At 41.4% G+C, this 15,826-nt stretch overlaps 1 protein-coding gene across 1 annotated transcript in view; it reads left to right on the top strand.

Annotated features, from left to right (window-relative positions):
• The first annotated feature begins 1,171 nt into the window (after positions 1-1,171).
• nr5a2 (nuclear receptor subfamily 5, group A, member 2) overlaps positions 1,172-15,826 on the top strand; it is a 64,687-nt gene continuing 50,032 nt past the window's right edge. The window contains exons 1-4 of the mRNA XM_052074567.1: positions 1,172-1,749; positions 4,308-4,426; positions 7,095-7,236; positions 14,864-15,576. Coding sequence (XP_051930527.1) covers positions 1,668-1,749; positions 4,308-4,426; positions 7,095-7,236; positions 14,864-15,576 — 1,056 coding nt within the window. The 5' untranslated portion in view covers positions 1,172-1,667. The remainder of the gene's footprint in view (positions 1,750-4,307; positions 4,427-7,094; positions 7,237-14,863; positions 15,577-15,826) is intronic.

The following is a 15,826-nucleotide window of genomic DNA, read 5'->3' as shown; positions in this document are numbered from 1 at the left end:
CAAATGTAAACAAGCACACCGTTTTGCATGCAAACTGTGCACCTAATTTAAGAACATGGATGGGTCCAAAGTTTGATTGTATTTTTTGGCAGTGTATTTTCCCTTCGTTTTGACACTTTTCCATTTCAATATACAACACAAAAGCCTTTTGCATTGTTCTACAACCTTCAATAAACATCAACATGAAGCCGGTCCATGTGTTTCGACATGACTTCATATATATTTCAACGCATGTGTCCCCCAATGTCTTTCACCTTAGCACCCGGAGAGGAGCTCCATTACTCCTGCGGGTTAATCATTCCAGCAGTGCTATCATGTCAGAAAAGGTCTTATCTAATAGCCCTACATGAAAATCCGCCCCCTTCTTTTAACCCCCTTTTCTACTTGTAAACTTGCATAAAATCTTTCAATGGGTGTGGGGGTATAGAATGTGGGATGAGTGAGATTTGGAAATTGATTTAGAAATAAAACGTACCTTTCATAAAAAAATCAGGAAATGTTCTGAATTGTATTTTGGACACACATATCCAGAAAATAATGATAACATATGAATGTTGCTCCTATCAAAATAGCACTGAAAATATTCTGCAGAGAACAGCATGCTCATCTCGATCAAACTTTAATAATATGGAATGGGAAGTCCCGCAGGCACATCATATAAAAGCAAAAGAGTTAGCCTGGCTATAATGCAAACCAATTCTATGACTGGTCGTACGTAACTGATGGAAATTAGAATTTGATTTAATCAAGAATTAATCCACAGGGTAGCACGTTAAATTATATGTAGACTATTTCTTTAAACACGGGCTTTGAAAGAAAGAAGCAAACAAACAAACAACCGTGACATTTCTCATCATTTACAAACAACCGTAAAATGAGTAGGATGCACAAAAAAAGACGGGAAAAAAATCCCCGAGTGTGTGAGAGTTGTACAGTACTTCATTTTCGTAGGTGGACATCTGCGCGTTCATGTGCTCGTACACTTTTAAGTCACGATACTCGCACACTAAGGCCGAGCTTTAAAATCCACACGATCATCGGGTTCGACCAGCTGAGATTTTGGAGAGACGAACCGGGTGCCTTCGATGAGATGTGTGCCGGTTCACTGGCCTGATTGGACGGGGGACGTATGACGTCACACGGCCGCATGAGTCCAGGATTGGAAGGAGGGGAGTAAACAACGCGGCGAGGAGGAAGAAGGAGGAAGAGACCTTTCCACATCTCAGGCAGTCCTGCTTGACGCGCCGAGTCTGATTTTACGCACAGGGGAGCGCGCAGGTTTTGTCGTAAAGCCTTAAAGTTATTTATAATAACTTTATTAGTCACACATTAGGAGCCGACACAAGTAAACTTATTTCGTATTTTAATCTACGTTTTCAGTGCCTGAGTGACACATTTCCTTTGCTTAGTGCGTAATTGTGACTCCGTATTTTTATTTTATTTTTTTGTAACAAAATGACATTGTGACATTTACAATTGCGGTCCATTTGCCAATGACGACAGTCAACATTAAAGCGCGCCCGGCCCGAGATATACAGGGGAAGAACGTCAGACATAGATCGAGAGAGACGCGGGCCACTTTTGACTAAAAAGTGCGCCCAAGTGTCTCGCATCAAGAGTGTCCCTCTCGTCCGAGTTTCCGCTGAGCTGAGGCCGGCGGCGCTGACATGCTGCCCAAAGTCGAGACTGACTCGCTGGGACTCTCTCGATCGTATGGGGAACAGGGACACATGCCAAGAAACGTGCAAGGTAAGAGCTGACACTCCTCTCACTTTAGACAACAAACGCGCAAATCACGTTTTATGAAGCAGAACTAACTGACCATCATTTCTATTTGGTCGTACGGTAGAGTCCAATATGGCATCGTTTCTGGTGGCTGTCAAGATGATGAAAGATGTTTGGGTTTGCAGAGCATTCCGTTGGTTTATCCCCGCGAGTCGGAATTAAACTAAAAATATAAGTGCATATGTGACATGGGCTCAATTTGTGGTTTGCGATCCCGTCACCGCTCAATTGCAGTCACGCTTATAGTGGAGGTGTCCTGACGCCGAGCGCGTAAAAACTGTGCAAAATGCCTAAACGGTCTTATGATGCTCCCAGAGTGACCCTTTTGAGACTTGATCCCAATGGTTGAATGCATGTGCAAAAGAAAGACTCCCGTTTTCTTTCTCAATACAATGTAACACGACATCCACAGCTGCACCGTCTTTATCCCAAGCTGTCAAGTGTTTGCGAAGAGTGCACGAATTGATTTCCATCTTCGATTTTGTATCGGAAAAATGTGTTACAATTAGAGTGTTTAAAATATATCCTTAAGAAACATTTTGAAACGTTACCAAAGTTTTATATTTTTTTTTTGTTCAATGAACAATATTGCAGTGATTCGTTTTGTTTAAAATTACATTGCATATTTATCCGCTTTTTTAAATGTCTGTAATATGCGACTTACAGGCATACACTTTTAACACCTGACTAATTCATATTTTGTGAGCTAAAATACTGGATCACTTTTACAAATGGTTCCAGTTCTGCGGATTTAATTGTGCCGTGGTGGGAAAATACAAAGAAACCGAGATGGCAACATTTCTCTAACTTCGTCACCTGTCAAGATAAAATTCAAGCTGCACCTCTAATTCCACTTTTTTTTCCGCGGCGATCTAAGCGGGCAATCAATTAACCCGCGCGTTTATGAGATGCTGATAACAGAGCCAAGACTCTCTGACAAGTAAAAGAGTGGCTTGTTAGTGAGACACTTATCAGATTTTACACACGCAGTAAAACAAGGTAGCCCGGGACACGTTTTTTCCGCCTTTGTTTTCTTGGAAGCATTTTGGTTTTGTTCATGTGAGATAATTTTTTTTAATAAACGTATTGCCTCAGTAAAAAGCCAACAACTGCAAAAGAGAATTTATGCAAATGAAATATAGTCTGTATTTTTTAAAAATCACACATGCGCCTTTTTTAATTGTCTTCGTTTTATCACGTGTGAAAATTGTTACAAAGCAGCTTGACAGCTTACTGGATTGCTCACGCTCTTACTTTCCATGAAATCAACGACAATCATGTCTCTCTAAACTCCACGATTGCAGCCTTTTCCCGAATAATGTAAAGTACTTTTAATGTAGCAAAATAAGTGAATAGATTTGGATATACTGCACAGATGAGAAGCGGTCCCGCGTTTCAATGATCTTTAGATTTATTTTTTTATTTTTTATTTTTTATTTTTGAAAGCCCAAGATGTTTTCTATGTATTCTTTCTGAATGTAAAATACGCGAGCGGCACACGGTGCAACTTGTTGATCCACCTGAATATGAATGCCTGGATAATTATTAATATTCCAATTTAAAAAGTCGATAAGATTGGCAAAATTGTTCGCGCGGAGGCCTCAATGGGGTATCGAGAAAGACAGAAATGAACAAAAGAAAAAAAACGTCTTTTTTTCAACAGTTTAATCCTGGCTGTTTTAATGATAGGGCTGTAATTTTTGCAACTGTTGTAAATGTCAATCCGGCTCTATTTTTTTCTTTTTTGTTGTTGAGTGATGCAACAATTTCTATAAAGTGTAAGAAATAAAAGAAGAACCAGGTGACCTAATAACATATAGTAAACTGCAAGTTTTGATGGGCAGCAATTGACAAGTTTACTCTATTTTGTTGAATAGGATTTAAGTATAAAATCGCGGGAGCATTTGCGATTATGTAGAACTCACGCGAGAAAGCAAAAATGTGAAATAGGAAAAAATAAATAAAGCGGCCTTTAGCATTGTGTTCGTTACAGAGGGAATAATCATGTTGGTTGTTTCTGTGCTGGCCTGCAGTGATGAGCGCTTGTGTGCATGAGTGCCTGTGTGTGTGTGCGTGTGCGTGTGCGCGCGCGCGTGTGTGTGTGCGGGTGTGTGAGTGCGTGTGTGTGTGTGTGTGTGAGTGTGGATGTGTGCGTGTGTGTGCGCGCGCGCTCGCATGTGAGCGTCTTCATTTGTCTGTGGGCGGCAACATGTTCTCCTTCGCTCCTTAGCGCTAATATCTCTCGGTCCCCCAGCGAGCTCGACTTGGATGTATTGCATATTTATGAGACTCTTTCATAGTCGTCTTTTTTGGGGGAGGAGTGTGGGTGTGTGTGATTTGCAAGCCAGTGTGTAGGAATTAAGCGAAATAATTTACAGCTTTTGTGCGTCGTTTTTTTCTCCCTTCAAAATAAACGTCCGAACGCAAAACTTTCGTCGCGTCACCTACTTTGGGCCTCGTTGCTCTAAGAGCTGAATATGGACGACATTGTGACTTTCTGTGTATGTATGTCCCCATTGCAGTTCCACAATTAAAAATGATGGACTACTCATATGACGAAGACCTGGACGAGATGTGTCCCGTGTGTGGAGACAAGGTTTCAGGATACCACTACGGACTCCTCACCTGTGAGAGCTGCAAGGTTATTGGACATTTTCTGCCCCTTTGTGTGTGTGTGTGTGGGTGTGTGCGTGTGTGTGTGTGTGTGTGTGAGAGTGTTGGAGTGGGAGGGGGGGAATTGAGTTGGAGGGGTATCACCCGTGACTTACGTTTAAACTGGATTTGGGGTTTTGGAAGACAATCCAGCGTTCTCCAGGGTGTTAAACATATTTTTGTTTTTTCAAAGAGAAGCAAGTGACATTTTACCAAATGATGAAATAAAATAATTACCACACAACATCATTTTAGAAATTTTGCAAACACCAACAGGCAAGGAGGAGGCTGTCAGAGAAGGCAACAAAGATACACTCAAGGCCACAACATAAGGCACACTTGCATTGCTTTATGAGATGCAACACAAGGGCGGTATCCGAAATTCTGCCTTTACAAAAATTATGTTTTGATTGACATTTTTAGAGAGGCATTTTCTGTTAAAAGTGTGATAATTTTCGAGATTGTAATTGTTAGTGGTGCAGAACTGCACTGCATCAAACCAAGAGCCGTTTCTAATATTTTGACCGTCTACGCATAGCTAAATGGGGCCACTACAAAAACAGAAAAAAAGCTATGACTGCAGTGTTACGAGACTGCAAAGACAGCACAATAATGTGTAGGTAATCTCACTCTCTCAAACAAAAGAGAGCATTATAACCTTCATAAAGGCAGAATTTTAACAAAGCTCTTGTTTGAAGGTGATGCCTACGACAGTATGTCGTGGTTATTAAGCACGCGAATCTCTATTTGTATACCTGATGCGTGTGGGGGAACTCTTCATAGCAAGTTCATTACGAGCCCAACGACAGTTCCTGAATAGAAAAGGCTTTCTCATACAATCGCTCCTGCAAAGTAAACAGTTTTGACTTGGAGCTCCATCAGCGGGTTTTTGTACCATTTCCTGCTCTCTCCTCATCCAGGCATTATCAAGGCAAATGTCTCTGTGTTATTACAACTTGGAGTATATACAGTAGATACACTGTTTTCAAAACAGTATTGATGCAGTGGCATCCCATTTTTTGCCGATGTGGTCATTATTTAAAGCAGATGTTATAGATTGGATTCTGTATTGCAACCTTGAGATGCTCGAAGCACTTGCTTAGAAGAAGACGTCAGTGGCATCTGTGCAGCTTCTCAGCGTCAAACACACCCTCACGCCTTTTTAACTCCGAATTGTGTGAGCGTGTGCCTGCAGGCTACATATGAAGAGGTGTTTTAATGAAGCACTGTCTATCCTTGTTGAAACATTAATAATATTGATATTTACCTCCAACCAGTCATTGATTGACTCAATAAAGCGACCACCCTGATTGTTAATGGCAGCCTTGTAATTGTCAGGCTGATGTAATAGTTTGCTGTCGGTTTGCATGCCCAAAAAATGTGCACACATCAGAGGCTTCTCCTTTGCCACTCGTATGACATTCAAGTGCACAGAGTAAAGGGTAAACAGACTCAGGATAAAGTATTAGTGAAAGGTGCCTGAAACTTCGATCTCTGCAAGCGGTCGGTAAAAAGGTCAGGCCTCAAGGTGCAGAATCACCATGAGCAAAGCAAATGGAGTTCAAGTAAACACATGGGCATTTTGGAAGTAACTTCAACTGAATGTGAAAACTTATATTCACTACTTGAACGGATGGACATGTGAAGGTAACTCTGTGACAAACAAAGCGTTTTTCCGTATGATTATTTGAGATAATTTCGTCACCTTAATTGGGAATCCTTGCTTCATGCGAGGAGACCACAATGACCCTTTGTGCAGTAAGATCTTTACATAGATAGACAGAGATAGATAGAGAGAGAGAGAGAGAGAGAGAGAGAGAGAGAAAAGAGACGGGCAGTAGATTTCACTATGTCAAATTCACACCACGTTTCAACAACAAAAATAAATTTTAAACATGTTTATCATGCAACTACTGTTAAATTGAGTCACTTTTCAAACGTTTGGTTTCATGCTTCATATTTTTGATGGTTTCTTTTTTTTTTTAATCACTCACGCAAACTTATGTTTTATTTAACGATCCAGATTGTCAATTCAATTGGTGTTTGGTGAAATATTAACAACAGCAGTCTCTATTCATTTAGTTTACTTTGGAGGGAAAGGGCAGGTTTTTACTGCATGCACTTATGGATTTAGAATTCATTACCTGCTCCCATCCTTCCTCCATTTGATTTTCATTACTTCTGCCAATAATTAATTCCATGTTGCAGTCAGGAACTCTATTATCCTGGAACTGGGAATTATGTAAATGTATTGGATTGTGTGTGTGTGTGTGTGTGTGCTCTCATGTGTTTGAATTATATAAAGTGGAATGTTGAAAGTTGATTTCCCTCAAAAGCTGAAGCGAGGCTATCATAATTAGGATTTTATGAGAAAACTTAATACACAAGATGTGATATGTGGATCTTTGTACACAATTCGTGCTGAGTAAGTTGAGACTACAATTCATATTACCAAAAAACCCTCTTTAGCATCTTTAGAAACAAGCTGTGTATACTTTTTTTTCATTAATTGTGCAACATAACTTTGTGTGTGTGTGTGTGGGGGTGTGTGTTTGTGTGTGCGTGCATACATTCAGGCAGTGTGCGTGTGAATGGGTGCATTACCATCACGTGGATGGGGTCAAGCAGGTTGACATGTTAATTGGTTCCCTCCGCAGGGCTTCTTCAAGCGCACGGTCCAGAACAACAAGCGCTACACATGTATTGAGAACCAGAGTTGCCAGATTGACAAGACCCAGAGGAAGCGCTGCCCATACTGCCGCTTCCAAAAGTGCCTCACTGTCGGCATGAAGCTGGAAGGTAAAGCGATACATTCACAGTTCGAACATTTCAGATGCCAGAATGACACGAACATGTTTTTCCTGGTCTTTTGCTCATTTAATTCGGCATCGTTCCTGCTTCATCTGAGTTTTTGTGTGTGTGCGTGTTTGTGTTTGCATGTGTTGTGTGTGTGTGTGTGTGTGTGTGTGTGTGTGTGTGTATATATATATATATATATATATATATTTTTTTTTGTGGGTGTTTGCAAAAGAAGCATATTTGACACGTAAGTTGTGATTTAGGAGTCCAAAAAGTGGCTTGTCTCAACAATTAATATGCATACAGTATATGCAGCTACGCAGAATGTCATGGCCGTCAAGCATGAAAGCATTAACACGCTCGACGAATCAGGCTTATTCAGACATATTTCAACAGCTAGGCCAACCAGCCATCTATTTACTGTACAAATACATTTACCTGTATGTACTTCACTTTGCTCATTATGGGGGTTTTATGAGAACACCACTCCATAAAAAATAAACTCCAAGTTGTGCACATCTGCAGAAGTGAAAATGCAAAAGCAGGCAACATTCTTTGCGAAAGCATCATATGCTTTTCAAGATATGAGCCTGTTTGTAATTACTGATGCTGAAAAGTGGAAGGAAAAAATTATTGCATGGAGCGGCTCAAGTAGGAGCCTGACTGCCTCTGGACGTCCACACAGGTGTTTTATAAACTTTTAGCGCTCTTGAGAAATGACAATTTCGTCATTTTCCATGAAATCACAGTTGAACGCTTTATAGCAGAACCCATTCATGCTTTGGCTTGAAATGTATTCTTCCATGATCATTTTGAATATGAATGGGTTTTATTCCAAATAGAGGCATCCACAAAAGTGCATTACACATGTTGAATATCACCTTTGACAGTAAAATAGTTATTCTTTTTTTTTTTTTTACATTGCACACTTGACGACTGGAACACCCCTCCTTCCCTTCTCATCCAGTGTGTTGAAAAGAAGCAATGCTTATGAGTATTTTAGATGGGGGTCAGAGGGAGTTTGGGGGTGTCTGGTAGCTTCTGGACACTTAATACCTGCCAGACAGGGAATAAAAAAAAAATCCCAAACTTGGCATGTGCGAGAGAATGGTAATGATGATACTTTTGGCCGGCCGGTTTGAGGCCTCTTTGTTTAATTTGAACGCAGCTCAGAAGCCCAGTCAAACATTGCTAATGTTGAATCGTGGACAGGATGGCAGGGCAAATGTTCCTCCTTTTCAAAGACAATATTTCAAATCAATTATTGTTTAGTTTGTCTCTGTAATCACTAATTCTGGAGCATACGTTGGCCGAGAGGTCACTTACAATGATCGCAAAACAAGACTGCAATTATTTAACAGAGAATCAATATTGCTATTCTTTATGGTAATGTATCATTCCTCTTGGTATTTATACACTACCAGTAAAAGGTTTGGGCACACCTGGTGGTGCTATTGAATGAGATCCATCCATCCATTTTCCGATCCGCTTATCGTCACAAAGGTTGCGGGGGTTGCTAGAGCCTATCCCAGCCGTCTTCAGGCAGCAGGCGGGGGACACCCTGAGCCAGTTGCCAGCCAATCGCAGTATTAAATGAGAAACTATATTTAATGTTTTGGCTGTAAAGGTATGTTAAATCTTGTCAAATGTAGACTTTGTTTACCTACAAGAATCATAAGAAGGGTGTGGTAAAAAAAAAAAAAAAAAGCCAAACAACAAACTGCCGAAGTAAATCTTTCCGGAGGCTGCTCTCTTCTTCCCTCCATGTGAGATGTTAAAATAAATAAATAAATAAATAAATAAATAAATAAATAAATCGCTCTTCATCCTGAATGGCCGCTGGGCAATATGCCCCAGCCTGCCATTTTCCAGCTAACGCGGGCGCTCACTTGGCTGTGTTTGGTTTGTTGGCAGTAACTTTCAGCTCGGGGGCACGACAGGCCCTCCAGCATTCTCTCAAGGCCCAGGAGCTCCAGTGGGCGATTCCTACCAAAACTACTAAAGAACTCCTCCACAGAAAGGCTGACACCTCTTGCCACACGCGCTCACATATCTTCTTATCAAAAACAACTATTCATGAAAAGGCCAAAGGTGTTCAGACTGCCACAGGCGAGATCGCGAAGCGGCCAATGGAAAAAACAGTAATGGTGAAAGAGAACAGCCCGTTTGGATTCATGCTTATTTCATGACATGACACAGCAGCTTGTAGCAATATGTGAAACAAGTGGAAACGACTGCGTGAGGGCTTATTTGGATTATCTATGGTTTGTTGATTTGCCAGCAGTTAATACAGTCTACTGTTTCCAGTTCAGAAATCTGCGTATCATTCAAGATAGTCAAAATTTTCATCCTCTTGTTCGTGTGGAATTTTAGGAGATGTGTGAAACTTCAAGAGAGACAACAACAAGTAATAGTAGAAATTATTCGTGGTCATACTTTAAAAAATATATCAATGTTTCAGACTTGCTAGAAGATCCCTTAAAGGGGAATTAAACCCCCAAATTGTCTTTGAAATACTGTGCCCGATGCAGCCCCACGAGTCTAAATATGGCCTTCTGATCAACAAGGCATTTGTGGAACATGAGTTATGCAGCAAAAACTCAGGGGGTAGCCATTTTGCCACTTGCCGTCAACTAAAAATGACATCACAATTTCTCAGGCACTCATGTCTCGGCTTGGTAAAACAGATGAGCTGTGATTACGGTAGTTGTTACCTGAGTCCTGAGAAATGTGTTAATGGCAAGTGGCAAAATGGCCATGTCCTGAAATGGTTTAAAACGGGTGGATTTTGCTGCTTCACTGATATTCCACAACGACAGTGGAACTTCAAGAAACAAAAGACATGGGGCCTGATTTCGTGAAGGATTGCAAAAAAGGGGTGCAAAGCTGATCTACTAGCGTGTGGAATCCATAATTATGTTTCATTCTGTTTGGATACATTCTAATCTGAATACATGGCTCCATGTAAACACGGCTATTTTTCAGCAATGCAAATTTGGAGCTTCAAAATGAGCGAAGGACTAATTGGAGCCAGTCACAAGAAGGAGTTATGCAATATCACCTATGACAAAACTATGGATTCACTCTGCAATTCTTTGCATCTGGCTCTGTCCCCAGCAAAAATTGGTGGTAGCTTCTCCCAGGTTTTAATGCAATCTTACTCAATCTTACAATTTGCTTTTGTGAAGTTGCTGTCCCTGTCCCGAAATATTGGAGTGATAGATTTATTTTTGTCTAATTCAGGAAGTGTTTGTTTATCTTCCACGAACACCTCCGGTTCCATCACTTCAAACCTGATTTTGTTCTTGTTATGCTTTCCCAAAGTTCTTATGATCAAAAATCATCAGTGACTTACCTCAAGCCCCTTCCCTACTGAGTGGTGAACAATAGTGAGTTTCTTCAAAGGCATTGAATGTTGCATTCGCATCAGGATTCGTCAGGGTCCCTTCAAGGTCGCAAATGGCTGCCAGACGTTCACCTGTACTTTTCTTGTTGCAATAATTTGAATTGTCATGGGTGCCCACAGCACATGCTACTGAGTATCGCCCGACTGGCAGGTTATTCTAGATGGTGCCTTGATTATATGCTTCAGTGACTTGCCAAATCTCCTTCATTGAGGGAATAGCCCAAAAGATGCAATGTGGCTTTAAGCCAGGGGTGTAAAATTCATTTCACATTGTGGGCCACATACGGCCTCGGTAGATGTCAAGTGGGCCGGACCATTAAAATTATACCATACTCTGCTATAAATAACCAAAATAATCTGTTTTTCCTTTGTCTTGGTCTAAAGAAGCACAAGAACATTAGATACTGGTGTTCAAATGTAATGAACATATCGTTCACAAAACATTTCATGAAGCACCTTAGATTTACTTTGACAAATGTGCAATTTACTTTTATTATTCACATATATGCATTGCAGCTGATCCCACTGATTGTACAAACGCACAAACCTTAAACAAGTAATTGGTATTGAAAAATATAGTAATGCATTTTAAGATTAAATGAGATTTATAAAGAAAGGAATTTTTAAACCATTTACACATGTGCATACAAAATCTAAATTTAATTGCCTACAACTTCCAAACTACGGAGAGTGCTATTAATTAAATGTGTAAAGAATTAAGTATTCACCTGGCCTTGATAGCGTCTGCTGTGTTGGGTCTGTCTCAGTGACAGACTGTTAATGCTGTTGTCTTCTTCTGTGATCTAAAACAATATTGTCTTCTATTCTGATCAAAACAGTGTGTGCCCTAGCGGATACACACTGAATTGCACCTTATTAAAAATATTCATTCTGTCTTTTATGCATTTTTTCACTTTTAAATGATCCAGTGGGCCTGATCGAACCTCCTTGGTGCCAGTTCCGGCCCGCGGGCCGTATGACACTACTGTTCTAGATGGTGCCTTGATTATATGCTTCAGTGACTTGCCAAATGTCTCCTTCGATGAGGGAATCGCCCAAAAGATGCAGTGTGGCTTTAGGCCATTTAGCCAGGTTCATAATTGAAGCATAATTAACCGTGAAAACCTGAAGAGGGTGTTACATCTACAGTAGCCCCGCCGCCTCCCCCAAAAAACACTTAAACATACCCTCACGAGCCACAACATTAGCTACACTGATAACAGAGCTGCGTCACTATATCCCCAGAAAAAAAAACAAGTTTTTTACTTGATGCTCTCCAACAGGTACAATAACCATCTTGGGCAAGGCTATGTTTTTGTTGCCTTTTTATTTTAATCTTCATTTGCAATAGTATGCCAAAATTATCTGATTTCCTCTAAACTCTGTGAGTGGCCATTGACCAATAAAGAAAGCATGCAACTGTAACTGAAACGATCGACAATTTTAAGGTAAAGCTTCATTGACGAATAGTTTACATTATCGTTATATATATATATATATATATGTATGTGTGTGTGTGTGTGTGTGTGTGTGTGTGTGTGTGTATTTTGTGTAGTTTGTGTATGTTTTGGTCCAAAGTAGAATCTTTTATATCGGTCCTGTATTTCATCTGATGACATTGGTGGTCAGTGAAAGTATTTGCATGCAAACAACATGTGAAGCCACTTTTAAGAATTAGAAGCAACAAACATCAACAGAATGCTTGTACATTCCGATTTAACCTGCTGCCATTCCCTTTTTTTCCCTTTGTTATCTCTTCCCATTCTGCCGCTACGTTGATTCGTCTTCCTTCAGCCTCCTGCTACGTGTACTGTGAAGCTAGGCAGCTGTTCCATTACTTATGCATAGGTATCATAGGTATTCATGTGTGCGCACAGGATAGGGTGCATCCGGAGCAGAGGTCGAGGCCCAGACATGACAAACAGGGTGTCAGCAAGGCTCTGCAGGAACCATTAATATGCTGGCGACCGACAGGGATCCTCACCTGCATGCACTTAATATTCCTGTATATTAAACAACCATAAATCAGTGAACATAAGCACTGAGAAATGTGTGTGTGTGTGTGTGTGTGTGTCTGTGAGAGAGAGTATGTGAAAAATTGTGCATTGTGTTTAGGAAGATGTGCACTTCGCTATGTGTGCACCAAGAAAAGACTGTATGTAAAGAAATGTAGATTTTGAAAAAAATCAAACAAAAACTACAAGAAACCATAAATGGCACAGAAAAAAACAATAAAAAATTGTCTCATCAAAAAAATCACCTGGGTTCGACCGAACCCTAGTCGGTCTCAGGGGTTCGACTCTGCCATGGAGGTTAAGACACACCCTACTCAACACGTCAATTAGTTATGACACGCTTGGCCATCACTGGCTGGTTAATTTTGTGCACAATTAAAAAAAGGTGTACTTGTGTCTAGAATTTTTTCCTGTTATTAATAAATGTGTTTTTTAATGTCTTGAATTTGTCCCCCCCCCCAAAAATCATATTTTTTATTTTTCACTAATGAAGGGTTCGGTGAATGTGCATATGAACTGGTTAGGTTTGGCTCTATAGTGAACAAAGAGGACACTGTGTTTGTCGACTGTGTTTTTGTAGATGTAAAAATGGAATGTAATCTAAGCATGTTTTTTGTGTGTGCATTTGTACGTGTGGGGATATTGGTGGGTATGTAATTCTTATTTTCCTGATGTAACCTTGCAAAAAGGCTGTATGAGCCTCATTTGTCTAGGACAGATATGGCTTTCTCGGCTCATTACTTGCAACTTTGTGGAGATTTCGTAAATACTTTTAAAAGGCCCCACACGAATGATGAAATGGATATAAGTATCACAACCCCAGATTTTTTTGATGTCAAGTCAATACTGCGTAAGTATAAATGGTTATGATAATTGCAGTGCAAGTTAAGTTCCAGCGAGGCTTTTGTGTGCATGGGCAATGCACTACGTTACGCATTACAGACTCCTTGAGTTGTCAAGACTTCATGCGTCCATCTATGTCTGTGAGCAAGGCAAGTGTGTTGCAGTGAGTTTAGCAGAGAGTGTGCATGTGTGTGTGTGTGTATTTTAGATCCTATCGTTCAAATTAGTGACAGACACTTTTCTAACAGAGGTCATTAAAATCACTCCCAAGGCATCTTAGGAGTGCATGTAAAGGGAGTGTAGAGTGGGGTTGCAGGGCAGGGGGCTCATCTTTTCCAGTGCTCCACACCCACTCCTCAGTAGTCCTCATGTGATCTTTTACTAATCTATTAAGACATTATGATCTGTAGTGGTCTAGGGCCAAGTCACCATGGTTTCTCAGGAATCAAAATGTAAAAGTGGGGCCAAGAGATTAAAATACTACAGATGGCCGATTACTGTAGTATTGCAGTGAGGTTTTCTCTTTAGTCCCCGATATCTATTAGCTCATTGCACGGGGTCGGAGTAAAGGGTGATTAAATATGAATAATTAACTCTCATGCCCCCCGACTGGGAGGTAGCAGAGCAGCTCTGCGAAGGCGGCAGTCAGCCAGATCACACATGGCCCCCGTAGCAGTCCAATGTGTAACTATCTCATTCATTAAACACACCAACAGCACACACGCAGTGATATCCTCGCCATGGGATCCTGCATGAAGATGATAGGGCATGGGGGGTTCCCCCCATGCAAATTGTCTGGCTCGAGTTTTGTCTTTCCAGGACAGTTTTCTTTAAAAAACCTTCTGTACGTGTCTGGCTGTATTTCCCATTTGTATTTCCATGCAGGAAGGTTTGTGTCTTTAGTGAATGAGTAACTTCACTATCTGTTAGACCCGTTGGCTATAAGAGTCAACAATGTCAAGTGTAATCACCGCTGGAAAACCTTTGTCCTACATAGGCATTACAATTATTGCGGTCACCTCTATAAAGCTATTTATCTGTGGACTAATTCTTTTTCAAATTATTTCCATGTGGAATCAAAGTGGACATGTTTTCACAACAAATCAAAAACACGGAGAACCTGCCAGAACACTAAACAACAAAAATGTGAAAATGTTGCCATGAATTCATTCAAATGGGGTTAGGGGTCAAGGTGAGAATCATACAATATATTTCCAAAATACACAGATTTTACACTCATTTTACCACGTTCATTTTTGGACAAAATCCGAAGAGCAGGATGTTCACAGAATGGCTAAAATGTAGTTGTAAGAATCATTTTTTCTGACCTCTTTATTTCTTCCCGTCATTGTGCTTTTTGCAGCTGTGCGAGCAGATCGCATGCGAGGAGGACGCAACAAGTTTGGCCCCATGTACAAACGTGACCGGGCCCTCAAGCAACAGAAGAAGGCGCTGATCCGAGCTAACGGCCTGAAAATCGAGGCCATGAGCCAGGTGATGCAGGCTGTCCCCACCGACCTCACCATCTCATCGGCCATTCAGAACATTCACTCAGCTGCCTCCAAGGGCCTGCCACTGAGCCATCACGCTGGCCACCACACCAGTCACCACCATCACCATCACCATCACCATCATGCCACCGCCTTACCCCCAACAGACTATGACCGCAGTCCTTTCGTCACCTCACCCGTCAGCATGGCAATGCCACCGCACGCCGGCAGCTTGCAGGGCTACCAAACAGCCTACGGACACTTCCAAGGCACACGCACCATTAAGTCTGAGTACCCAGATCCATACACCAGCTCCCCCGAATCCATCATGGGCTACGCCTACGTTGATGCCTACCAGTCGGGCTCGCCGCCCAGTTTCCCCCACTTGATCGTAGAGCTGCTCAAGTGTGAACCGGATGAGCCTCAGATTCAAGCAAAGATCCTGGCCTACCTGCAGCAGGAGCAGGCCAGCCGGGGCAAGCACGAAAAGCTCAACACCTTCGGTCTCATGTGCAAGATGGCCGACCAAACGCTCTTCTCCATCGTGGAGTGGGCTCGCAGCAGCATCTTCTTCCGTGAACTCAAGGTGGGTGTGCGCACGGTCTTGTGAGTGTCAAAATTGATTTCGAACGTTATATTCAAAATAGTTAAGTCCAAATATGTGGTTGTCTGCATGCTTTACACGAATGACCGGGCATGTACAAAAGCCAATGGAAAAATGTCCACGGACGTTCATTCAATCACTCGAAGCAAGACATGTCTTTAATCTGCCTCTCATACGCGCTGGTTCAACACCAATCTTCACAGGGCTGTGTACGCACACTGTCCTAATAACC

This window comes from Hippocampus zosterae, chromosome 8 (genome assembly GCF_025434085.1).
Source record: "Hippocampus zosterae strain Florida chromosome 8, ASM2543408v3, whole genome shotgun sequence".
NCBI classification, from domain to species: Eukaryota; Metazoa; Chordata; class Actinopteri; order Syngnathiformes; family Syngnathidae; genus Hippocampus; species Hippocampus zosterae.
Note: the sequence above shows the minus strand (reverse complement) of the source record. Positions and strands in the feature narration are given on the sequence as shown.